This window comes from Blennius ocellaris (assembly GCF_963422515.1).
Source record: "Blennius ocellaris genome assembly, chromosome: 1".
NCBI classification, from domain to species: Eukaryota; Metazoa; Chordata; class Actinopteri; order Blenniiformes; family Blenniidae; genus Blennius; species Blennius ocellaris.
In genome coordinates, this window is record NC_137650.1 from 22,818,004 (window position 1) to 22,843,585 (window position 25,582).

The window sequence follows — 25,582 nt, forward strand, 5'->3', positions numbered from 1 at the left end:
CTGATTTATAGAACTGAAACTGATACAAGCTGATTAATATGAATTTGTGTTACTTACCAATCACACAAGTCAGTTGACCATCAAACACACCCATATTCACACCCTGATCATATGTTTTTGGAGAGAGGAAACCGGGAACCTGTAGAATTCTCACGTGTACATAAGAACATGGAAACTGCACACAGAAAGCCCCGCTAGAATTGACTTGAACTGGAGAATTCTCACTGTGAGGTGTGCCTGGTCTTCTGTTTTCTTTTTTCCATATATCCACCCAGTATCTGCAGCGTTGATCAGCAGCCATAAATCACATACATGTTTCTTATTGCTTAGAAATATACAGACACCATTATCGTAGCAACTCACCAGCTGCCTTCAAGCTGTCGAATGTAAGCCTTAAAATGTGTTTCACTCCTCTGCTTTATCCTGAGGTTGCTCATTGGTCAACAATTCAAAGTATGGAGCTTTACAATAATGATAAACAGTAAAAGAATATATCACCGAAGTTCGAATTGAACAGTCATTGGACAAAATATCTCTTTAAAGGTGGCTTTAGTTAACACTTAAAGACACCGTTAATACTTAAAGAACAACATCATAAAGTAAATATAAGTCTGGAATGGCACAAAACATTCTTTAATTATTAAGAAAGTTATTATTGCTTTAATTGTTGATAGATAGATAGATAGATAGATAGATAGATAGATAGATAGATAGATAGATAGATAGATAGATAGATAGATACAGTGGGTCGAGATATATCAGTGAATTAGATACATCACTTTCTTACAGAATTTCAGAAAAGAAAAGAAAAGAAAAGAAAAGAAAAAAGAAAAGAAAAGCTATTGTTAAAATAGTCAGAAAGAAAAAAGAGGCACGGCCACAAGCTCAGTGGTGCATGATGGGAGTTGTAGTCCATAGATACACCTTGACGAACGCAAACTAAATAATTATAGCTTTATATTTTAATGACAAAGTTGTTTGTATTTAGCAATGTTAAGTTAAATGTAGTGGGAACTCGGATTCCGTTTCCTTTCTGAAAGTTTGATTGAGCGAGACAGTCTGACGGCGACAGCTGAACGGAGGAGTCCGGAAGCAGGGCGGGACCTCTGCTCTCCGTATAAACATGGCCGTTAAATCCTTTACAGCGTCAGGCTCTGCGTTTGGCTGAATTAGTTTAGACTTTGAGGAAGTCGGCGAAGCTAACTTAAACTGTTACAGGTGTAAAAAAAAAAAAAAAATGTAGACAGTCAACCGACGTGTTGATGTTGTTCGGTCGAATCGGTCCGCGGTGAATACAGTTAGAAACTTCATGTGATACTTGAAGCTATCGAGCTAACCGAGCTAGCGCCGACGTGCAAACGTTAACTTCTGTCAAGTTTCTCTCGCGCAGAGTTAAAGCTGCTAACTGGAGCGCCTGTCGACATGGAGGAGTGCCGCCGCTGGCCCTGCCCGTCTCCATGAAGCTTTCACACGCGGACGTCTTGGATTAACCGAGAGAAAAGCTGACCTAAACTTTCCTGAAGGCTTCTTTTAGGGTTCTTTTTCTTTTCTTTTTCTTTTTTCACTCACCAGCCGCCCATTTGAGAACATCGCCGGGAGGGCGGATATAAACAATGTTTTCTGTCAAACCCCCGAAACCAACCTTCAAGAGTTATCTTCCTCCTGTACAGGTGAGTTTCAATGTATTGTTTTAATTGTAAGGTCTTTACATGGTCGGATATTTTCTTCAATAAGCTCAAATACTAAGTGACGTACTTTTCGGATCTGCTCCTGTCATTCACACATTAAAAACATGAACACTTTCCACATTGTGCCGAAAGAGTTTAGGATGATATGACACACTTTTTTGGCGTGTATGGTGGAGTTTACGATTTGTGAAGTAAAATGACACTAGACAGTAATAAGGGACAGTAGCTCCTGTTTGCCTTGTTTTGCTGGTACGTGAATGCACCTTCAGCATAAACCCAGTGTTGTATGGGCAAGGTCAAGTGTAAAGGGAAGTGATTGTAATCCCAGATTATAAATCTATTCACTACACTGGAGTGCAAAGATTTCCTATTTGGGTCAGAACATCAATAGGTGGAATGAAACAGGATAAACAAGAGTCATAAACTGTGGACAAAACATACAACCACGTCATACCAGAGTGTTTTTTCTTCTTTATTACATTATAATTCATACCTTTGGAAGTGGATGTTAATTTGTCTGGACTGCTACAAAACAACACCTAAATAAATGTAAATGAACTAGTTTTGTCCTTGCTTGTTTTTATGTCAGAGTGCCCAGTGATGTTGGGCTATTGATCTTCAGGCTGTAATGGAATTATTCAAAAACATGTAAAAACTCCGACAGGGCAAATTGAATACTTGATTAAGCTAATTACATGCACAAGAGATTCAAAGGATTTCAGTTGTATGGGTAGTTATGTCAAAAGTAGATAAAAGAATAACTTTATAACATTTAGTCTAACTATAAATATGGTTTACTTGATACTTTTCACTGTATTTCATTAGGGGTAACTTTGAGGTTAAACCTAATACCCAACTGTCTAAGAGTCATCACTTTGCCCTTATCTGCATTACTCAAATCCACTGGGCACCAGATCAATTGTCACTTCTGCTCTTCTAAGATCTGAACATATGTCCGTTTTTAACTGTTGTTTGGTGGCGACTAATGATTCTAAACACCTTTTTCTGATATGATTTGTTGACAATCAAAGAACATTTTTGCAGGAACATTTTCTCCACTATCATCATCCATCATTGCCATGAATCCTCGACCATCGTGAGTAGCATCTGTGTAACAAATATGGCATTTTATTATTTTTATAGACCGAGAAGAAAGCCATTGAACAACCCATTAAGAAGTTGGAGCCTAAGTTACTCCCAGGTGAGTTTGTTTTCTTCATTTTAAAAATAGTTTGCACCCGACAAGAGTGTTGTGCAAACAAGAGCAGAAAAGTAGACAGTGCTGGGATAATGTTGCTTTATTTGGCCATTGTGTCAATGAACAAATAACAGATTTTATTCTTCTGCTAATATTTAAGCAATATATCACATACTGTCTCCATCGTCCCTGTGCAAAATGGAACTATTGCTGAGTGAGCAACCAACTTGTACTTTGGCAAAAAAGTCTGTTTGTCATTAACCTGTAAGTGTTTCCAACTTGGCTCATGATTCTAGTAATCAACTCTCACAATTCTCTTGTACTCTCACATAACCGACTGTGATGATTAGGCCTGATTATTTAGCCAAGTTTCAGCTATGATCTTATATAATGTTGTTATTTGTGTCTAGATTTTTAACTAAAATCTAAAACACTATTTTCGTTGCAGGTTCTAAAAAAACACAGTTGCAGTTACTCAGTTTCTTGTGAAGGAATGTCTTTTTCTGGAACAGTGGGTGTGGCAGTATATGAACAATTTCACACAAGCAGATAGCCCAGTTAACATGAGCCTTTTGTTATCTAGAATGGTCCATTAATCTATTGGAGACAAGACTGGCTGTTGCTTCTTTTTGTTTTCCAGTGTCAGTGTCACATTTTGTAAGATTCTTTATGTCTTCTTCAAGTTTCTCAAAATGCATTGACTGTGCCCTAGCATGCACCTATTTACCTGCAGTGTTTTTGTTTCGCATAAATGACAGAGTTTCAACAAACTGGTCTGACAAGCATTTCTGCACTGGTAAAACCTTGGCTAATTGTGGTGCTGCCATTTTGTACATGTAAATGAGAAAATGTTGTGAAGAGCTATGGATGATTTAATGTGCAGGAGGTTTCCTTCTTTGGACATTTGTCAGTACAAGCTTCATGCATGGAAGAGCAAAGTCATAATGGCAAAACTAAACCCTGGGCTCTCTGAAACAGACAATCTAATGCCCTGTTTACACAACAACGGCCTGAATGTTTCCAGAAATGGTTGTTTTCTCCCGTCTACACAAGGACAATGGGAGCTGGTCTCAGAACGGCTGCAGTATAATTACTATGCAGCCTGAATGTAGCATGAAACCATTCGCATTCAACTGCAGATTTCTCACTTCAGAAGGCTCACAGAATTTAATCAGCAAAGCAAATGACTTTATTAATGCACAGATATCAACAACACAGAATAGGGAAGTGTATGAAGTGTTCGCTTAAATGTCTCATTCACTGGGGCTTTCATCACTTTGTATAACAAAATTCTGCATAAAGGCAAAGAAAATTCTTGTCAAACTACGTAACCACGATGCTCCCCGTGTGGTCACATCCTGTAGTCATGGAAACGTATTGATAGAAACCTGTTTGGACTTGTAAAACTGACAAATGCATTTTCAAAGCCAGAAATGGTGAAACGTCAAAGGATTTTTGTAAAGGTTTGCTTAACCACTTGCTGAGTCTGAAAATTCTACAATTTGATTTGCAACCAGGTAACTTGGATATGACTCACCAGTTGCGTCATATGTTTGAAAGCTGATGTATTGCTACTTGCACTTGACAAAATGAAATATGCAAGTTACAGATGAGGTCACATTGCAGAAACTCCTTTAAGCTTTTTTTGGAACTACCTTTTCAAAATGTAGTCTATATTGCAAGATCACTGGACTGAAATAGATATTTTCACACACGCGCATCATGAAAAGTGATCTCATGTGAGTCTTTATTGTGGTTGGTGCACTTTTCTCTTCATCTCTGCAGTTAAGTCATCTTGACTGCAGTGCAAAATGGACTGAACAGGTTTCATGATCTGCTTCCTTATTTTTAACTCGACAGTCTGGGGTGGTTACTCTAACGGACCTTTGAAGTATCTGTCTGCAGGCCTCCACCCAGTAGCTCCAGATCACATCTTTAAAACATTTGTGGGGGGAACTTTTTATAGCTGGATTCTTTTCTAGGCCTTGATCGTTTTGTGATCATGTGAAGGAGCTAAGGTCAGAGCGCTCGTAAAAGATGGTGTATATAAAATACAGCCTTGTTCACCTTAAGCTGACGTAAACACCATGATGTGGGTTGCATTTATTTTTGGGTTTCTGGTGTTGAAGCTTAGCCTTTCACATGTTTGCAAAACATCCCGTGATAATACATATAGAGTGCCTGGTGTGTTTTGATAAGTTGTATTACATTTTGTTACTTGCTTCATGGCCTCAGCCTTCATCAAAGTGGCCAATGCTGATCATGTACCCGGAGAAGCATTCAGCTATTTACAAAACTCTGATACACGTACATGGACCAATTAATCGACGTTGAAATCAAAAACCAATCGATAAAAAAAAAAAAAAAACTTGCAGGGAAAGATCAGACAACATTTTTTTTTTCTCCTCCTTAATGTACTCACTTTCAAAATATCCCTACGCACTTCTTTAAACCGTGGCACGAGGGTTTTCCACTCGGGTTCATTTCTTCATTTGTTCTTTACCAGGAGAGATAGTGGTGAACGAGGTCAACTTTGTGAAGAAATGCATCAACACTGAAGGCGGCCAGGATGACCTGTGGGGGAAGTTGATATGCACCAACTTTAAGGTCTCTTTCATCCCTCAAGATGCCTCAACAATGCAGGTATTTATGAAGATTTGAACGTCACATTTTATTCCTAATGGGTCTGGAGCCGTAGAACTACACTCTAAGCTTTACAAGTGCCAACGGCATACCGCTGAAAAAAGCGACAACATCCTTGTTTATATGTGTGTTTGGTACGTCTGGTAAGGAGGAAGGAAGACTTGTGTTCTTTCCTGCATTGCATTGTTCGGAATGGTGCACAAGATGTGAGAGGGCAGATGCCATTTCGCCTTTATGGCAGAATGTTCGAAGTGGTGCTCACTCACTGCTTGTTTATGCACTCTACAGAAGTTTAGCAACTCGTAATCTAGTTTTTCTGTGATTATTGGGGATAATCCAATGTTTCGTCAAGCATAGTTTTTAAACGCTTTCCTGTGGCTTTGTTACAGAAAAACCAGTTGTGCCACCTGCTGCTTGGAGAGCACGACATCCCTCTAACCTGTCTGGAGCAAGTAGTAACAGGTAAGAAGGAAACGAGCATTTACGTTTCAGAGATGTTTGCTCTAGTTCTTTGCGTTATGACACCCAGCCGGCTACTGACTTCCACATCTCACAAGCGTAATCTACAGTTGGGCCGAGTTGATTCCTCATTAAATTTTGACAGCTGGTCTGACTGGTGTCGTCTGTTGTTTCTCCCAGGCTGGAATCTGATAACAAGTGATGTCACAGCGGAGGGCAGGATTTAGTGGCAGCGCAGGCCCGGCTGTGGATTAGCTTTGTTTATATATCTCATTGCTGTCGATTGCTGACCGCACAAGGGCATTAGCCCAGGGCAAGGTTTGTTAGGTTACAGTGGTGAAGCGCGAGGTTCTGCTCTTTCCAGCTTGTTTGTGACCAGTTTGAACTTGACTACTAAATGCTGCAGCATCTGTGTCAATTTTACCAACATATAAGGCAAATTAGACTTTTGTTTTAGGTATTGATTCTTCTTAACCGTCTCTGTTTGGATGTTATTATTTGGACATAGCTGAGGGTACAGCAAGTGCAGTGTGTCTGAGTAGCATACATGGTCTTATACAGAGGTACGAGGAAGTTGTTGCACATTTCATTTCTGCTTATTTGTTCTGCTTGCTTGGCAAGCCTTATTGGCAGATGTTGTGCTTAGGCGAATAATAGATGCTGCTGTTCCACTCAAATAGATATTGGTCTGTTTCTCTCCCTGGGATATGTGTCTTTTGGGCAGCAGCGTGAGAACTGCAGCTTGCATATAAACGAGCAGAAACACAGACGAGAAACAGTGACGGCAAATAAAAATCACTGTATAACCAGGGTTGTTGGAGCATCCCTGGTTCACTGCACAGTCCTCGTGACTAGATGTTATTGTTAACTTGAATTTTTGGCCAGCAAAATGGCTTTTGGTTTTACTTAAAAAAAAAAAAAAAAACTCACATACACAGCAGTATGATATGTTCTGTGTTTGAACTTTAATATCTGCTAAATGGCTTGTTATTTAAAAAGAAACAATTCTGTTATCGTTTCTTTCAGTGAATGACACAAAGGGCAAGAAAAAAGTATTGGGCTCAAACCAGAAGCTGAAGTTCAACCCCACTGAGCTCATTCTGTACTGCAAAGATCTGCGCGTCATCAGGTTCTGCTTCGTTGAGGCTGGGCCTGAGAGTGCCAAAAAGGTAAGGGAAGCTGCCTATTGAAATATATTGCCTGAGTTTGAGTGTTGTTGAGACACTATTAAATGATCCTTCCATCCACTCTGACTTTCACGTTTGTTCATTCTTTAAAAACAAAAATAAACACACCGCAGTTGTTGAATTGTCAATGCAATCTGAATGAATCTGTCTTTTTAATGACAATAAACTGTACACAGTTTCTTAGAAGTGACCCTTTCACGTTTCAGTTTTCCTTGCTGGTTTCACTGCACGGTACTGCTGACCAAACTTTTCCTTTCCTCTTTGTGTGCGTGTGCGTATTTCACTGCTGTCGCCACTTCCTCAGCAACAAGGATGTTCATGTCACCCAAGCTTGCAAGTGTCTGTTCTGTTCCTCGCCATATGAATGGAAATGAGTAACTCCTTAAGCACCTTGTTCATGTAGCCGTTGGCCGAACAATGAGGAGACGGTCAGAACAATGCTCATTCAACATAAAAGGAAACAGAATGTAGGACTTGTTTGTAGGAGCCACTGGCAGTGTGACTCTGACTCATCTCCTGCACACACAGAGATGTTTTATTCTTCACACTGCAGCTGTCCATGAGGCCACTGTGAGGGATTTATCAGACATTGTAATCTGTACATTGAAGACAAAGAAAAATTTGAATTGCAGTTGATGGCATTGAAAGAGGAAAAACAAAAATATAATGTTCAATATCACTTGTTTCATTAGTTCAATGTTGCATTTAATACAGAATATAAGACGGCATCAATCAGAATGAACTAAGTTTCTCATCTCATCTGAGAGCAACCTTTGTGGAGTTTTGCTGCTTTTTTATTACACACTTTTGCCACATCCGCTGAACAGTATAGTAGTATATAAAACAAGACTTTCCCTTCTAGTTTATTAATAAATGTAAACATTAACACTATATTCCATGTACAAGAACTACTGCATGTAAGAACATGAAAGGTTAATTATCGCTGCTCGACTAAAATAAAGTGTGTCTGGCCTCTGTCACTTCATTTAAACCTATTTATGAACACCATGTATGTAATTACAGTGCGAACCTAGAAAAGAGCTCAGGTCTTTTTTTTTCTCTTCCCTCTTTGACATATGGAGTTATGCCACCCTGTAATAGCTTATTTTACCATCGGAAATTACAGAGTGGGGAGCAACCTTGTCTACACACACACTCACTCACACCCACACACTTCTCGGTGTCCTATGTTTTTCACAGCTTTACTATTGAATAGCTTGCTTTGTGTGAATCAAGTGCAGTCGCAGAGTGATTCGGTCTAGTAAATCCAGAGCAGTGGGCTGTCTGTCAGAATTAGACTCTGCCAAGTTTTTTGGGGTTTTTTTTTTTGTCATGTGCCTCTGCTGTATGATTAAAGAACATTTATTTTAGCACAAGGGTGAACCCGTGTTGGCAATGAAACTGTCTCTCTTGCTTTGCTGATGTAGTAAGTCTGCCATTATGTGCACCTTTTGTAATGCCCTGTGCATCTAACTAATTGTTCTCTCTTGTCTTTGCTCAGGTTTGCCTTGCTATTGCTCACTATTCACATCCAGCAGACCTCCAACTGCTTTTTGGCTTCGAGTACCAGGGACGGCGATATCATGAATTTAAAGGTACTTTAGCATGTGCACCGATTGTCTTACACGGAAGCCCCTTGTCAGATTTGTCTCTGTGTCAAGCGCAGCCACTCAAGTGTTTGCACTTTTCCAGGGGAGCAAGTTAATGGTTCCACCTCAAAAGGAGGATTGCAGACCCCCATTTTCGATCGTCCATCTGACTGGGATCGGGAGATCAAAAGAACGGGCGCTTCAGAGTGGAGGGTGTGCTCTGTCAATGAGAATTACGTCATCTCACCAAGGTTTGTTGGTCAAAACATACTTGTACCTTCTCGAGAACATCACGGTTGATTTCAGTTTGAGAGATGCATGCGTGCATTGTGTGCCCTAGTTCTTCTTTACTGAGGCACTCATTGTGGGGAGCTTGATTACATTTATGTTTTTGTACAATACACTGTTCATGCAAGTTCAGTGGTGGTTTCATGGCTGGTTTCATAGCGAACATTGTAGTTTACAGAAATACTGAAAACTGCTTTATAGCACCTTAAACAGCGCCCGTGGTCTCACATGACCTGCTCAAGGACTGACTGTCTTTACTGTACACTGGTATTTCCAATCATTAACATCAGTCAAAAGATACTTGGCTATATTTTAGACGGCAGATGATTCCAACAACTTGTCTACGAAATATCAATGGCTTTCTTTAGTCATATCAACCAATGCATCAAATAAGAAGATTCAAACGGTAAAGGAATGCAGTGTATTGGCAAAACAGTCTAAAAGTTAATTTTCAACTTCATGAATTGGACTCTTGACTGCAACACACTGCACATCACATGCAAATTCCTCCATGTTTTGTTCTGCTGTCATTACCGTCTGTCTTGTTTGCTTCATGCATGACTCCAGTCTTTTTTTTTGTTTGTTTGTTTCTCAATTTCCTTACAGTCTTCCAGAGTACATTGTGGTGCCAGTTTCTCTGGCAGATCAAGATCTGAAGCAGTACTCCATATTCTTCACTGACAAGCGCATCCCTGTGAGTCGCTCGTGTGCTTTGAGAAGCATCTTTGGAATCATTTCAGATCATTGGTTATTAGAGCATCTCCTTAAGTTCTCTCATGGTCCAGGTTTAATTTCGAAATGCTTTTCTTCATAGCTGTGGTGCTGGAATCATCCCAATGGGAGCGCTCTTGTCCGCATGGCCAGCATAGTGGACCCGCTGCAGCAGAGGAAGATGGATCAAAGGTACTGCCCGTGTGCATATTTATTTCAGTCCGATTCCAAACGGTCAGGTCTGGTTTGTACTACGGTGAAGTTCAGCTGGAGTGTTCAGTTGTAGCCGATAGATAAATAATGCTGTCATAATTTAGTTTTAACGTGAAACTGAACTATTTAACGTATTCCTCTATCATCAGCATGTTTCCTGTCGTTTTAGGATCTTTACTGCCATCACAAAAAGCCACCCACAGCACAGTGAGGTCATCCGCTCAGATCTGGACAAGTGTCTGCCAAACATCCAGGATATTCAGAGCGCCTTTGTGAAAATCAGGCAGATCTGTGTGCTCGGTGAGCTCTCTCACAACCTCTGACTGCACTGTGCACAGCCACTGCAGACACGCAGTGCAGTATACATTTTATCAAACACCTGTGCAGCTTATCCGTTCAAGTTGTTGACTGCTGTCATTGTACAGACCCCTTTGAAGAGTCTGAGGAGCGGTGGCTTTCAACTATTGAAAACTCACGATGGCTGGAGTATGTCAGGTATGTAAACTGGGATGGACAAGTTCAGTGATGACTGTGCATTTTTTGTTCTTACCTAACATTTTCTTGTCAGTTAGCCATGCTACTTGGGGGGGAAAAAAATGTACCAACAGTTTTGAGTTGAACTTAATAGCATGGTGATTAATATTGCGTTTGTAAGAGGACATTTTGTCTATGTCTTTATCTCCACAATGTCAAACTTTCATTCAAAGTGTTGTTCTTGCACTAAAGATGTCACTTGTCTGACATAGTTCTTCACCCTGAGTATCTTTAAGGAATGTTTTATCTGCCTGCGAACCTGCAGCTGTCTGCAAACAAAATGAACTTCAGTATGAAATTCTGACCGACAGACTCGCTCAAGAAAATCTTGCAGTCTGTCAACATTCCGTACCCTTTTTGCCTTCCTAGGGCCTTTTTGAAGAACGCAGCGGAGACGGTTTACTACATGGATGTAAAGAATTCATCCGTTGTTCTCCAAGGTAAATTATACGTGGGCAGCAGGGTTCTGAAAGTTTTTGCAACACTTTTAATAATATTGCTTTTCTTCTGCAATGTGTACTGATCTGGAAGATTCTTCTCTCATAATAAAGCTTTTATTTAACTTTTGCGGTCTCTCTATTGCACGATCACAGAGGAAGAAGACAGAGACCTGAGCTGTGTCGTGTCCTCACTGGTCCAGCTCATGTTGGACCCTCATTATCGCAGCCTTATTGGATTTCAGAGTCTAGTGCAGAAGGAGTGGGTGATGGCTGGCCATCGCTTCTTGGACAGATGCAACCACTTAAAGAGGAATGACAACAAGGAGGTGAGTGTCTTTTAAAAAGGTCTGGAAAAAAGCCCAATGCCCAATTTTTTTCTTAAGAAGCTCCTGTTTGATGCCCTTACTTCGTTTTCTTTTTTTCCTTTGTTCCTTGTTAGTCTCCACTGTTCATGCTGTTCCTGGACTGCGTGTGGCAAATGATGAACCAGTACCCAGCAGCATTTGAGTTCACAGAGGCCTATCTGACAGTGCTGAGCGACAGCATGTGGATCCCACTCTTCAGTACCTTTCTATTTAGTTCTCCCAAACAGCGGACTCGGCACTTAACGGTGAGGAACGGCAATATCTTTTGCTTCACTTACTACCATAATTGAGATATTAAAAATATAAGAAGTTATGGCATGACTTAAGAATCTAACAGCTACTAACATATGTTAATAGAAACGCTCAGATGACTGTGTGACAAAGCAGAATTAGTATGTTATCATTTCCTTCTTGTCTGCCAGATAACATGCAGGAAAGGAAATAACCGAGTTCAAACATAAAAAAGCATCGAACTTGTGGTGGGGAAAAAAAGTAGCCATCACCTTTCAAAATAGAAAATGTTTTATCGAGCTTCCTGTATTGTCCTTTTCAGTTTCCTGCAGTTTTTTGTTTATTTTTTTTAATCCATTAAAAAAACAATTTTCTGTGAAGATTCCGAATAACCTGATCTTCATCTTCTCCAGGACTTTGCCAAGAACAAAGCCATCCCTCCAGGAGAAGACCCGTCTGTGTATTTCCCCCCGGTGTGGGATTGGTCACAGCAGTTCTCTCACAAAGATCAAACCCTCTTCAACAACCCCATGTATGTGGGGAAAGGAGCTGCCTGTGTTCAGAACGGGGAAGTGAAATCTTTCACCCGCACCAAGGTTTGTGAGGAACTGAGTCACTGGCGTCGTTCTCACTCTGCAGGGATACGCACCTAACAAACACAGTGTCTGTGCACATTGCACACAATCGGCTGGTAAAAGTGAAGATGTAATATCATCACGACGGCCATAAAAGTCTTTTATGTTACAAATGGAAGTGTGGATACAAAACAAACTACTCGAATATTTATTTGCGGCTTCTGTGGCTTTATGACCCGTGAACCTGCGGCTGCTGCCGCAGGCGGTTAATGTCATAATAACGTGCTCCGCTCTTTTGTGCTTTCTTCAGCAGAAGACCTACAGCTCCACCGTACGAGGATCAGTCCCGTCCGCCCGCAACGGGCTGAAGGGGGTCGAGGAAACGCTGACCCGGCGCGGCTCCTTCATGTCGGAGCTGAGGGGCGATTTCTCCCCGGTGAAAGACGAGAGTCCAGCGGAGCGTTACTTCAGGGACTGGTTTTCTCAACCCGTCGACCAGCGGGGTGTCCTCATCCCACTGCTTTTGCCCTCGCACGTGGCCCTCTGGAAGCTCTTCTTCCTCCGCTGGGTCCCCGAAGCATGCATTGCCAAAGGAGGCGCCATCACCGCCTACCACAAGCTCTCCCAGCTGGTGGACGAGATCGAGATCCTGAAGAGCCAGCTCCGGCAGTACACGGGGCCCAGTCCCGGCAGCACGCCACTTCCCAGCCCGAGGGGGCCTCCCTCAGACCAGCGGAGGATGTACTTCAAGGCCAGTTCCCCCGATGACCCCCCTACGCCTCCAGACTTCCTCACCTCCTCCTTTCCTTTCACCCCAGTGGGAAACCTGTGCCGTCGCAGTGTGTATGGGACTCCCATTAGCAAATTTCTGAACGGGGCGAGGATCTGGCTCTCAACAGAGACGCTAGCTAATGACGCTATCTGAAGACCTCGGGCTTCAAGACTCACCTTTCTAATCCTAATGCAGATTTTTGTAACGACTAATCATCTTATTTTCTATTACCTCTTTCTTGAACGCAAAAAAAAAAAAAAAAAAATAGAAACTGAGAAATAGACTAATGCCATTTTGGACTTATCATTTTAAATTATTTATAAGCTAGAATTTGCACCATTGATGCTGCATCTATTTCTAAATTGAGGTGTCATTTGTAGCACTGAATCATTCTTGTCTCTGACGGCGGTGGACGTCAGAGTTTCACCGCAACTTTTTCATTAGCCAGTGAGTTGTTACTGTGAGGTCTTTGAAGACTGTGAAAAATCATATTATTAATTTACAATATAGTTTTTTCTTGTCCACGTTTGAGGCTTCTCTCAAGGTTCAGCTCTCAGTTTTTGAGATTGTATTACTGAATTAAGGTTAAACAGCTTTTCCAAGAAATGCCTGTGATTGTTTTAAGGCAATAATAGAAACGTGTTTTTACCATATAACGGTGCTTTCCGGTGTTTGTCATAGGTCAGTAAGCTCTCCCCCAGTAAAATTGGATGATGTTCAAAATTTAGAAATACAGATGTATTTGTTTTTTGCAGCATCAATAATGCATTTCAACTATCACTGTTTTTGTAAATGCTTAATTTGTTTGTGCCTTCCACGAAATTCTTTTGAAGATTTGTTTTTTTTATTTTTAAATTATATTTCAGAAAGAGGAACAGAAAATTAACACTTCTAACAAAGTTGTCTAGAATGTGGTCCAGACACAAAGGAGCTGGCTGGGTTGAATGTAATGGGGTGTGTTATTTTAAAAAAAAACAATTTTTTGCACAAACTTACTGCTGTTTTCTACAAGTACCTGCATTCTATGGCTCATTTTGGTGGCAAATGGTGTGATTTCAGGATGTAACTGTAAATTAATGCTTTTAAAACGGCATTAAGGGCCTATATTTTGAGTATCATAATGCCAGGGGGGGGGGGGGGGGGGGGGGTGTGAGAGTAGAAGAACTTCCAGGATTCAAACTGGTAGATATTATCTTCAATTGGGTTTTTATTGATCTTTTATGGGAGCCTTCTGGTAAGGCACTGAGGAGAAACAATTGAGGTGAACAGCTGAACAGATTCATATTTGAAAGTAGTAGAACAGACGGATCTCGTCTCAAACCACTCTGAAGTTTAGTCGATAATACATTTGATTGGAGCGCTGAAGTTTCTGATTCAGAGAGGATGGCATCGTTTCCAGGCAGAATGTGAAAATAACTTCAGCAATAACTCATTTGATGCAAAGTGTCATAAATGCACGGTTTGTGTAGCACTTTCATTGTGGAGTGATTTGACAGCAGGAAGGCCAGGATTGTGTACACTGTTCAACATTCTTTGTTCATTCTTGATTTTTTTTTTTTCTATGCATAGAAAAACAATGTAACAAACGAGCAACAACTAGTGTTACTTTACTTCCGGTTGGGTTATTAATAGTGACGTTCATGTGCTCTTTGCTGTCAAATATGCAAAAAAGGAATTTTCTTGGGAGGTTTTAAATCGTGTCCATCCTTCAATTGTCATTCGGCGAAGTTTTTGTTCAGCCAAGTTGGGGACTGGAAGGATCATTGTCTGGTTTAAAAAACAAACATGAACTAGTAAAATCACTAGGTAATTTCTGAGTGTCTTAAAAATAACGGAGCATTTATTGTACCAGTTTGTAATTCTGCATAATGCAAACCACTGGATAGACCTCACATCTGTCCTGATACTGCAGATGAGCATTGATCTTTTAATGTCTGACCCATTTTTAATCTTGTATGGTGAACTTCTTTAGCAATAACTAGTTTTTTTTTCTTGGATGTGTTTACACTTGTCAGGTTTGGCCCGAATGAAACGAACCCTCCTTCAACGCTGGGTTTGGTGCGGTGCGAGAATCGGACATGATCGGGTTCAGATAAAGTCCCATTGAAGCCCGAACGCTCAGACCAAACGCAGGACAGGCGTTTTCACGTTTTTTAATCGAGTTCCTAGTTGGTGACAATCTCGCAGCAATAATCCAGCATGCATTGTGATGCAGGTCGTGCAGCACAATGCGTGTTTGTAGAAGATAAATTGCAGGCTGCATGCGGCAGTGGCTGTCCAGTATCTTTCTGGTTACGTCGTTGGAGTTCCATGCCTGAAGCCAAACCAGGCCCAGAACATTTTCTTTATTTCAACTTTGGCAAGAAACCAAACTCCAAGTGTAAACACAGCAGTGGTAATGTGTATAAAGTGAGTGCAAACCTGCTCTCCCAGATGCTAATAATTGCACATTTTACTCGATATAGGATAGGCTCTTTGGAGGCAAACGTTGAATATAATTTTGGCAAATATTTTAAATGCTGTATATGCTTGAAATCTTTCTATTCATATTTTTTGATTGACGGTACTAAACCTTTATCCTTGATTTAGTCCTTATATTTTATGAAGATATATTTATATGCTGTTTGTTTTTCCATTAATTGGTGACGTTACTCTCTGTGTGATTGTATGACGGCGGTGCCCCTGCTGGGGCGCAGTTTGATATTGATCAACCGCAGATGTATTTATTCCATTTTTGCAAATGTTCTCTGAGAGGGATCCAGTTGCTGCTGCATGTCCTCTGTGCCTTTTTGGGAAGACTGACCATTTTTGTAGCTATATTTTACAACCACGTTTCCAGAAATGTTGAGATGCTTAGTGAAATGTAAATAATAATAATTAAAAAAAAGATTGTAATGAATATGTGAATCATTCAAAGCGTGCATTTAATAGAGCAATAACCTATTGAAAATTATTCTTTTTTGATTATTCTTGAATACAGTGCCATTAAGAAGTTTCATATTAGCTGCTCACAGCAGCATGTTCACTAAGTGATGCTTCAGCTCTTTTTCGTAACTCGGGGCCACTTTAGGCAAGTTGTTTTCGTAATGCTGAATAGGTTTTAAATGGGTGAGTGGTCTGAACTGCAGACGGGTCCGTTTACATGCAGAATGTGGTTCAAACTCCTGAAAAAGGCGTCTTCTGGATGGCTGCATGTGTTGCTTGAAACATTGGTGTTATATGCCACCAACTCAATTTCAATCTGGTCTGACCTTTAAAATAATACCTTAAAATAATAATCCAAATGGGAAATGTTATTTGTCCAACACAAAAAAGGCATATCCTAATAATTGTAACTATTCTGAATTTTATTTTGTGACGTTTTGAAGAATGGCCACTTCAGAGTAATGTTATTATTTAATTAGTATTAAAAGTTTCAACAAACTCACCCCAATAATATGGCTTTGATACTAATGCTACTTTGCTAACAACAAGGTGCCTTGCTGTCACTGCTGCATCACTGATCTCCCTGTTCCCTTCTAAAACTGCATTCCCTGGTGGACAAATTGAGAACAGCAATTCATTTGAATCATTTATTGCAGTATCTTCACCTGCAAAGTCATCCTTGCAGGCTGGATTGAACCCTCTTGCATGTCTGTTCTGGCCTGCGGGCCACATGATGAACATCACGCTTCTAAACCTTACTAATGACATCAACCTCACTATGTGTGAACCACCTTTCATGTTTACTCTTGACAGATTCACAGATGTTTTTTTTTAATACCAAATAATTTCTCACGTTAGATGTGGAACACCCTTTATGTGTTAAATCAATCTTTTGGTGCACCTGTTCAGTTTTTTTTCTTTTTTTATTTAAACATGTCATTATCAGTATGTATTTTCAACAGCATTCTACACATACTGTAATCCTCAGTGATTCCTAGATGTTTTGCAGAAAAGAAAAAGAAATGTTTGCATTTGGCATTCCATTGCAAAACACACATTGAACCTGACCAGCAGGTTCACCAATATAGCAGCAAAGAGAAGTAAAAAAGAGAAGATCAAATATATAAGATTAAATAAAATACTATTGGGAGGAAAAACCTTCGGGAAACGGAAACAATTTCTGGCATTAAAAATAAGGACGAGAACATAAAATTTGAAAGTCAATAATAATAAATGAAGCTAAGGAAATAAGATGACTTAAAATAAAGTGCAATGTGATTCTTTTCAGTGTTTCCAACAAGAGACAAGTATTGTTGAATAATGTGTCAAACCATAAAGAGAGCAGTGAGCAAATACTATTTTTACAACACATAATATAAACACAAGTGAGCAAATCATACATTTATAAAATGTATTGGGTTCTACTTTGTTGAAAATGATTTTGATACTGATCTTGCAGGCATTGGAAGCTAAAGAGATGGTGGCTCAGACGGAGTCATCTTGTGGACAGATAAATGATGAGCTTCAGGCGCCATTTGACCCAAAGGTATGAGGGATCACAAGTGACTTTGCATCACTACGTATCCTCTACAAGTCCTAATGATCACCGACCTGCCTGTTTTACAGGATATCCTCTACAAAGACGAGCTCTGGTATAGCGGTGAAGGACTAACTTTAATACTTTGACGACTGATGGACAGCAACTATTAAACATTTTGTGTTTTTAGTTTTAAAACGTGTTGTTTCATTGCACAGTGTTTGGCTCAGTTAATGGCCATTTCTTTGCCCCATGATACAGATGCATAATGATTTTTTCTTAGTTTATTACCGGCATCTCAATAAAATTTTTGCCCTTTAACTCTCCTTTTTTTTTTATTTGTTTTGTTTTGATGTACTGTATTTCCTTGTAAATTACCAGGTATTGCCTTGGGCCTGAGTACTGTAGTTCTATACATTGCCTACCCATTCATCTCAAAAGTTTCCTCCATCACCTTTTTAACGATAACTTATTGTTTCACAGGTGCTTTTTGATATAGTAGCTTGCCACACCAAATGGGACGGCAGTGTCCAACTGTGATCCTGCAGCTCTGTACTGCACTTCTTTTTTTTTATGTCTCTCTGCTTCAACTCACAAGGATCGGGCAATTATATCTTCAGCAAGCTCCTAAGAAAGCCAGAACCAAGCTTGTCAATGCAGCAGGGGAGACGTTTAAAACATGCAGGACAGCAGCTCCCTCGGGCCAGGATTGGATACCCTAAGTCCTCAGTTACTTAAGTTCCATGATGTGGTGCATCCAGTACAATCACTGGGACAACTAAATGATTTCCATGAGGGAAACCTCTCTTCATGCAAGAAAGGGGTGCTGAGCAACAAGTCTGCTTACTCCATCAAATTCTAAAGATTCAAGAGCAACTTGAAATATAGAAATCTAGGCTGTGCACAGTTGAGGGATTGTGTGCATATCTCTGCCTTTCTTGTCCATAATGTAGCTTTTTTTTTATTTTATTGTATTGCATTTTATTATATTCTGGCAGAAAAATAAGTGTAAATGGGGAGTTTCTACTAACAGGAGTAGGAATGTCAGGATTATTTTTTATCTGGCAGAAATATACAAAAGCACAAAGCATTCATGCTTTTTTCTTTGTTATATTCTTTATTAATTAATTTCAGACATGCCAAAACCACTATGAAACAAAATACTAACCACTTGTAAATAAATCTATATAGATAAATGAATAATACTTATATGGACACATCGTCATACACTTATAACACATATACCTAGTCTAACATGTCTAAAATGGAAAGTAGGAAAAAGTTAAACTTATTTGATCATACTCCTTATCCAATGTTCAATCATCACATTTCATGATCACCCTGGTTCTTGTGCGTTTTTTAATTCTAAAATTCAACCTTTTGGTCAAGTGTATAATAACCTCAGAGTAATTCAAAAGTTGATATAAGAAGATAAACGTTTCACAATGTTCAGATAAATGTTGGAGATAAACAAATAGTCTCGAAACCATAACACGCTTGTTATAATTAAATAATATAATGGTATGCCTTGATAAACGGCGCGTGGTAAATGTTCGCAGAATGTACATCTTTATTCAAACGAAAAAAGTAAAACATTGAGCACAGAGCACGTCTGCTCCGGCGTGCGCGTGCTCGATGTTCATGCGCGGAGAACAACAGGAAGTTGAGCGAGCGTGATGACGTCATTGGTGAGCGCCTCTGCTGGCCTTCGAGGTGGGCTTGACTCCTCAGCCCTGATTTCTTCAGCAGTCCCTCCGCATAACAACTGTTACTTTCCCGGAGAAACGCCGGTCCGAGATGACATTTGGAGGTACGTGCGCCGGACGACACAAAACGGAACCGCGAGTTTTGAGACTGATCGTTGCCAGTGCAGTCGAACTGGAGCCAGTCCATGGGGCTGTTAGCCGCCAGCTAGCCTGGAGCTGTGGGCTGCTGCAGCTCTGTGGACGACTGAACACAGACCCGGCCGGACTCGTAACCGCATCGCATACCCGTTCAACTCGCTTTCCACGTTGATCGTCTGCGTGCGAAGTGTCACGCTGTCACGTCTCCGTGCAAACGGAAAAAACTTTGAGGAGGAGCAGCCTGCTAGCATTAGCAGTCAGTCAGCAGCTAACGGTAAACAGTGTGAAGTGTAGCGGGAGCAGGAAGAAACTCTTACGCTTGGTTTTTAAAAAAAAAAGTACGTGTGTGGTTCCATGGAGCTGTATGTGTCGAACTTTGCAGAGTCTGGATCAGAGGTTGATTGAGAAGAAAACCGCTCTCGGGTGAACTCTTGTTATAATTTAGTAAATTTGCTACATGGAAGAAGTCCAACAATTCAAGTTCAGGCGTTTCTCTTGTTCTCGATTTGATGTAATCGGATTTCTACGTTTCACTCAGAGTAGGCATGTGCAGGAGGTAAAATAGGAGTTGAAAACCAATACCAGAATTATACTAATTCATTAAAGTACTGGGAAAATGCAAAAATCTGACTCAGCATTTTCAATCCACTATTGGAAAAAACCCCCAGTCAGACATTTCTGTAGCTTTTTCAGTTGTGAAAGCTTACAACCTGGATCGTTACTCCCGAATAAGGCCATCCATCCATTCCTGTAACCACCTAATCTGCAGAAATGAGGCCATGGATGGAAACTACTTCTTCTTATCGCATACCTCACAGTCATATTTTCTTTGGATGAGTCTTGCTTGTTTATTTCTTCCTTCTTAGTGGAACTTCTTTTTCTTCTATATGCACATTTCTTAGTCACACATTGAGTAATGTGGTTTTTTTTTCTGTTACCACATTTGTTGGAGTCATCAAATGTAATGCCTAGTAATAAATATCAAATTGACAATTCCTCTCATAAGTCAATTAATGTAATTATTTTTTAAATGTCCTAAAATCCGTACAGACGTCAACTATTTTTTCCTGTTTAGTTTTTGAAGCCATAAATGTTTGACCATGCATTAAGTGAATGTAGATGACTATGTGCTGAAGCATCTATACAAAAGTGACACGCAATCAATGTGATTAAGAAAAGACAAATTGCTGCTTGGGGAAAATGTGGTTCCATCTCGGGTCTGTCAGTTGAATGATTAATTTCTTACACAAATATACTATCAAAGAACATGGTAGTAGGCGGTGGTGGCCAGGTTTTTATTCCCACAGTGGACAGGTCACCACTGGTTCCCTGAGCAAGACCCTTGACCCCTGTCATTGTGATGTGGCTGTCCACTACGTTCTAGAAATAGGATGAGTTGATACAGAAAAAGTCATTTCCCCCAAGGACATTGTTTAGTCTGAGTAGAAGAAAAATGTTCATTACTTTTCATTAGAGCCTGAGGTAGAGCTGTTCTGTGAAGTGAGAGTTTGGGTTTAGGTTTTGCACATTGTAAAATTGACATGACAGCCAAAACTATACGGCAATTGAATTACAGGGAATTGTTTTTTCACTTACCAAAGAGCTGACCTCTAACTATTCACAATTGTTTTAATATTCAGCAGGGACCAAGTTCATAATTCCCACAGCATTGTTGCAATCACGATGTTAAGATGTTATGTCATGTTAAGAGTTATTTTGATGTGTAATTTTTTTCTCATCACCTTTCCACCTATTCAGAGGCAAATAAAATGTGTTGCTAATCATAAATATATCCGGATAAAATCATGTTTTTAAGTTGTGACATGTATTAAGTTTGATGTCATTCCTGTCAGAACTGTTTGAATGAATAAAACAAAGTGGTGACTTGTTGTTTTTAAATTTGTTTTTCCAGGTGAACTGGCAGACGAGGTCAGCCCGGTGATTTCAGAACTGGTTCCTTCACGGGCTGGCTGGCTTGCAAGATTCAGTTCCTGCGCAGTACAGTAACAGTTCCTGCTCAGTCAGACGGATTGCAATGAAACCAGCTCAGGAGCGTAACCAGGAGTGCCTACCTCCAAAGAAGAGGGACCTCCTTGTCTGTAACAGCAGTGGAGCTGGAAGCACAGGGGGAGGTGGGGCTGCAGCAGGAGGTGGTGGTGGTGGGGGTGGAAGTGGAGGTGGAGGCGGAGGCGGCATTGGCGAGAATGAAGTGGTTTCCATCCAGAACTCTGCAGCCAACAGTGACACTCAGGGAGGGACCCAATCTGGGGATTGGCTGCGAGCTCAGTCTGGGCTCCATTACGGAGTGGACAGTTCGGACAGTGTACCAGCGGTGCCCGTTGACCAGTACAGTATGCTGTACAAAGTGGCCCTTCCATCGGTTACCTACTCGCCCACCAGTCTGCACCCAGTGTTAAGCCACATCTCTCCAGCCTACACTGTACACTCTCCTCTCCTGCAGCATCCAGGCCTTTCCTATCCCCCTCTTGGTTATGCGCAGATCCCTCATTCTTCTCTGCAGTTTGTTAGCTCCCCGTATGCAGCGGTACCTTATGCTCTACCCCCTGGCTTCGTACCGGGATCATTAATCTCTCCCCCAGGCTCCATCCCTCAGCCTCACACTGTGTCCCACCTGGTTCCCTATCCGTCTGTCATACAAGAGGGCGTCGTTTCCCCACCTCCCCAGGCCCAGGTCGCTGCTCACACTTTTACCAAAGTCGCAGCTTCAAGTGGTGTCCCACTGATGCTGCCTTCAGAGCAAGCTGCCCAGCAGCACCTGAGCACCGTGGGAGTTCTGCCCGCGACGGACCTCGGCTCCCGGGGGATGCCGGTCTACTACCACCCTCAGATGACCCGGCCCGCCAATGCCAGCAGAGACTGCCACAGTTCCCATCAGGAGGCTGAGCCCGAGATGAATGGAGGGGACAAAGAGCCGGGATCCCGGGAGGTGGTTCCAGACTCCGTCTACACTGCCAGAAACACACGCATGCTGCAGGTAGCGTCCAGCTCTGCAGCGCAGGAGCACAGCCAAGACAAAGTCATGCTGAATTGGCGGTTGGAGGAGAGAAGCTCACCGGGTCAGCGCAGCACTCCTGACAGTGACCTGGAGGTGAGACCCACTGATGGCTTCTTGTTGGCGTGAAATACTGCTGCTTTAGCAGAAAACTTAAAAACAAGCAATTCTTTTACATGTTAAGGGATTACAAATAATCTCAGCAGTGACATTAACTAAATTTAAACAATATTTTTTCCACTTGTGATCATAAACTTTGCAAGACACTCCCCCTCCCCCCCACACAGACATCGAAATCACACCTGTCAACAAGGTTTGCCAAAGCAAAGATGTTTTCTCAGGAGCACTCTGCTAGCGTGAAAGGAATTAAATATCCTTCAGACGAAACAGTAATTTTAGAGCACTTCTAGTGAAAGTGGTTTAAAGCCTTCCAAGTGTTTGTCAGATGTTTGAATGAGCTGTTTGTTCGTCGGATTAGTCACACTTGTGATGGTGGTCTTGAGTTTGACGTTGTCTGTAAGGCCCACAGATATTTCAGGAGCCTGTCTCACTCTGTCTTGATATTGAGTGTCTCTATTATGTACCTATATTTACAAGGCTTACAGCCTTGAGTTTGTTGTCACTTTGTTCCAGCAGAACATGTTTGGGTTTTTTTTGTGTGTAGATTCAAGAAGAAACGCTGTAAATCCTCCTGAGCCTCTTTCAGGGAATCATACTTTGCTCTAGAAATTACTAAAATGATTTCATTGTGTTGGCTGGACTCACTCATGAATAATCACGAGTCATATATAAATTGGCTGCTTTTGAACATAATTGGGATAGCTTTTTGAAAACATTGCTTTCTGTCAGAATGCTTGTTTATTTTTTGCTTTAATGCCTTTGAAGAGAGGTTAAGGTTTTGAAATGCATTCATTTTAACCTGCACATACTTGCAACTTTCAGCTGCTAAGAGAACGATGTGATAACACGTGATAACGATATATTGTGTTTTTCCAAAGTCAGAAGTTGTCTAATACTTGCTGCTTTTACTGGGCTTGCAGGTGCAGCAGGTGGTTGGTCGTTTGGCCTTCTCCAGCCAAAGCGGTGCTGCAATACGGAAAGAAGTCTCCTTCGCTCCCTTGAACCTCTCTCAGGGTGGCCAGAGGGCCAGAGAGGCCCACGCTGAGAGCACAGGTGTGATTTCGGGCCGGACTGCATACATAACCCAGCCAACAAGTTACAATGATCCCAGGGTGTCTGGTCTCCAGCAGCAAACAGGACAACCAGGCCATGCTGTCATGCTTGCCAATGGACAGCCAGTTCTTATTCCTCTCGAGTATCACCCACACCAAACACCACACCAACACTACCCAGGACAGGCGAACAATGTCTCCGCCAGCCATGCCTCTGCCACCATGGCCTCCACTAACCTAAGCTTTAAAGCCTCTGATTCTTCAGCCAGAGTGTGCCTCCCTGAAAGGGCGGAGCCAATCGCAGCTCAGCAGCAGGGCCACCCGCAGGCTCCGGCCCCGCCCGCCGCCGACGTGACTCCGGCCCCGGCTCCCTGCAACCCATCCCACTTCATGAAGGGAGCGATCATTCAGCTGGCTACCGGTGAGCTGAAGCGTGTGGAGGACCTGCAGACTCAGGATTTTGTGCGGAGCGCCGAAGTGAGCGGTGGGCTCAAGATCGACTCCAGCCTCGTGATGGACATCCGTGCCAGCCAGCAGCGACCTGGCCTCGTGTCGCTTCATTTTACCGTAGGCGAGCAGCAGAGCAAAGTGACCATCGACGTGCCCCCAGAACACCCGTTCTTTGTGTTTGGCCAGGGGTGGTCGTCCTGCAGCCCCGAACGCACAGCCCAGCTCTACGGCTTGGCCTGCCATCATCTGCAAGTAGGAGACATGTGCGTGTCCATCACTCTGCAGCAGCAGCAGCAGCAGCTTCAGCAACAGCAGCAAAAACAGCCACAGCACCATCATTCGCAGCAGCAGCAGCAGCAGCAGCAGAACCTGACCAGGCCTTTGAGTAAAGCCAATTCTGCATCCGGACCTGGTCACCAGCTCATGGGGCCTCCTGCCCCTCAGCAGTCACGTCCTCCGTCTCACTTCAGGATCGATCGCATCCACAGAGAACGACAGCGGGATGGAGAGAAAGATGGGATCGATAAAGAGGAAGTCGCACATTTCGGAGTTATTGGGCACACCGACTCACCAGTAAGACCAAGTCGGACCTCTGCAGAGCACCCGAGGAGCCACAGCAGTTACCACTTGCACACAGAAGGCTCTGCTTTTGCGGAGCCGGGGATGGGAGCGATGCAGGCAGCCGCCGGTGCCTCTCAGAGACGCTGGTCTTCACCAGGCCTCCAAAGATACAGTATGAAGGGAGACGAAGGGCCACGCCCTCAGATAATCACCTCCGGCCATTCAAGGCCTTCTTTCATCCCCCAGGAGGTCAAACTGTCCATTGAGGGGCGCTCTAATGCAGGGAAGTAGCATTACATCTGGTAGCAAGAATTAAGAGACTGCCACAAGTAAGAATGAGTCTGACAAGGTGAGAAATGGGGGTGGGGGTGGGGGTGGGGGCGGGGAAGAGTGCGAATGTAGCCTCATGAATGTTTGAGATTTTGCACACCTAGAATATACAAAAAAAAAAAAAAAAAAAAGACAACAATTGTCTTTCTGTTGACAAGTTCTGATCTGGTTTGGTTGTAAATTGGCCAATAAATGCACATTTTTGGTTTGCTAGCCAGTCTGAAAGGGACAGGAAAAGCTGAGTACAAAGTATGTAGCTGATGAAATGCCTACCATAGTCTTTACACACTGCATTTCGATTCCTCTCGTCATCATCTCCTCTCTCATGCGGTAGTTGGAAGTTGCCATTGCTTTGAAAAGCTTCCTTGACTAAATTGTCTCTTATAAATTGCAGATAGCAAAAAAAAAAAAAAAAAAAAATTTTGCATCGCACAGTGAAGCTACCACCCCTGAGTGTCCAAATGTCTCAGCAAAGATCACAGCCAAGTGATTTTGTTTTTGTTTTTGTTTTTCTTCTGCAGCACTGTTAGGATCCTGTTTCCATCAGAAGCATTTGCCCCAAAAGAGTAGAGTTGCTGACATCAGCATCTTCCATGGTGGTGCTGGCACTGTTGCTGCTGTTCGTGTAGCTTACATTATGCTTCTCCAGCAGGATTAGAAAAAACCCCCGTCAGCAGATACGCTCTCCTTTCCTTCCCGTTTTTACTTGGATCCAATTTTTGGGTCTTCTCTCAATCCGAGTGTGGCGCGCCCCACTTGCCTTTGCAATCAAATTGTGGTAAATCAATCAGTTTCTCTTCAAGCAATTTTCCTCTCCTTTATAATCTGGTGTCTTAAAAGCAACGATGGGCTGCGTT

The 25,582-nt window shown here is 41.9% G+C and overlaps 2 protein-coding genes across 3 annotated transcripts; both read left to right on the forward strand.

The window, feature by feature from the left end:
• Window positions 1-1,142: 1,142 nt before the first annotated feature.
• mtmr10 (myotubularin related protein 10) lies at window positions 1,143-14,013 on the forward strand. 2 transcript variants are annotated; one of them, XM_080504051.1, is made up of 16 exons: window positions 1,143-1,670; window positions 2,832-2,889; window positions 5,393-5,529; window positions 5,919-5,991; window positions 7,015-7,157; window positions 8,677-8,770; window positions 8,868-9,015; window positions 9,659-9,746; window positions 9,867-9,955; window positions 10,146-10,276; window positions 10,402-10,471; window positions 10,880-10,950; window positions 11,104-11,276; window positions 11,390-11,560; window positions 11,960-12,142; window positions 12,432-14,013. In XM_080504051.1, exons 1-16 carry the CDS (start codon window positions 1,614-1,616, stop codon window positions 13,044-13,046), a joined length of 2,301 nt encoding a protein of 766 aa, XP_080360177.1. In that variant the 5' UTR covers window positions 1,143-1,613; the 3' UTR covers window positions 13,047-14,013. The 2 variants fall into 2 exon arrangements, with proteins under 2 accessions (XP_080360177.1, XP_080360178.1); XM_080504052.1 differs by having other exon boundaries at window positions 12,435-14,013.
• A 5,049-nt stretch (window positions 14,014-19,062) lies between these two features.
• atxn1l (ataxin 1-like) lies at window positions 19,063-24,714 on the forward strand. Its single transcript, XM_080495003.1, has 3 exons — window positions 19,063-19,165; window positions 21,112-22,308; window positions 23,253-24,714. The coding sequence occupies exons 2-3, from the start codon at window positions 21,235-21,237 to the stop codon at window positions 24,684-24,686; spliced, it is 2,508 nt and encodes an 835-aa protein (XP_080351129.1). The 5' UTR covers window positions 19,063-19,165; window positions 21,112-21,234; the 3' UTR covers window positions 24,687-24,714.
• The last annotated feature ends 868 nt before the right edge of the window (window positions 24,715-25,582 follow it).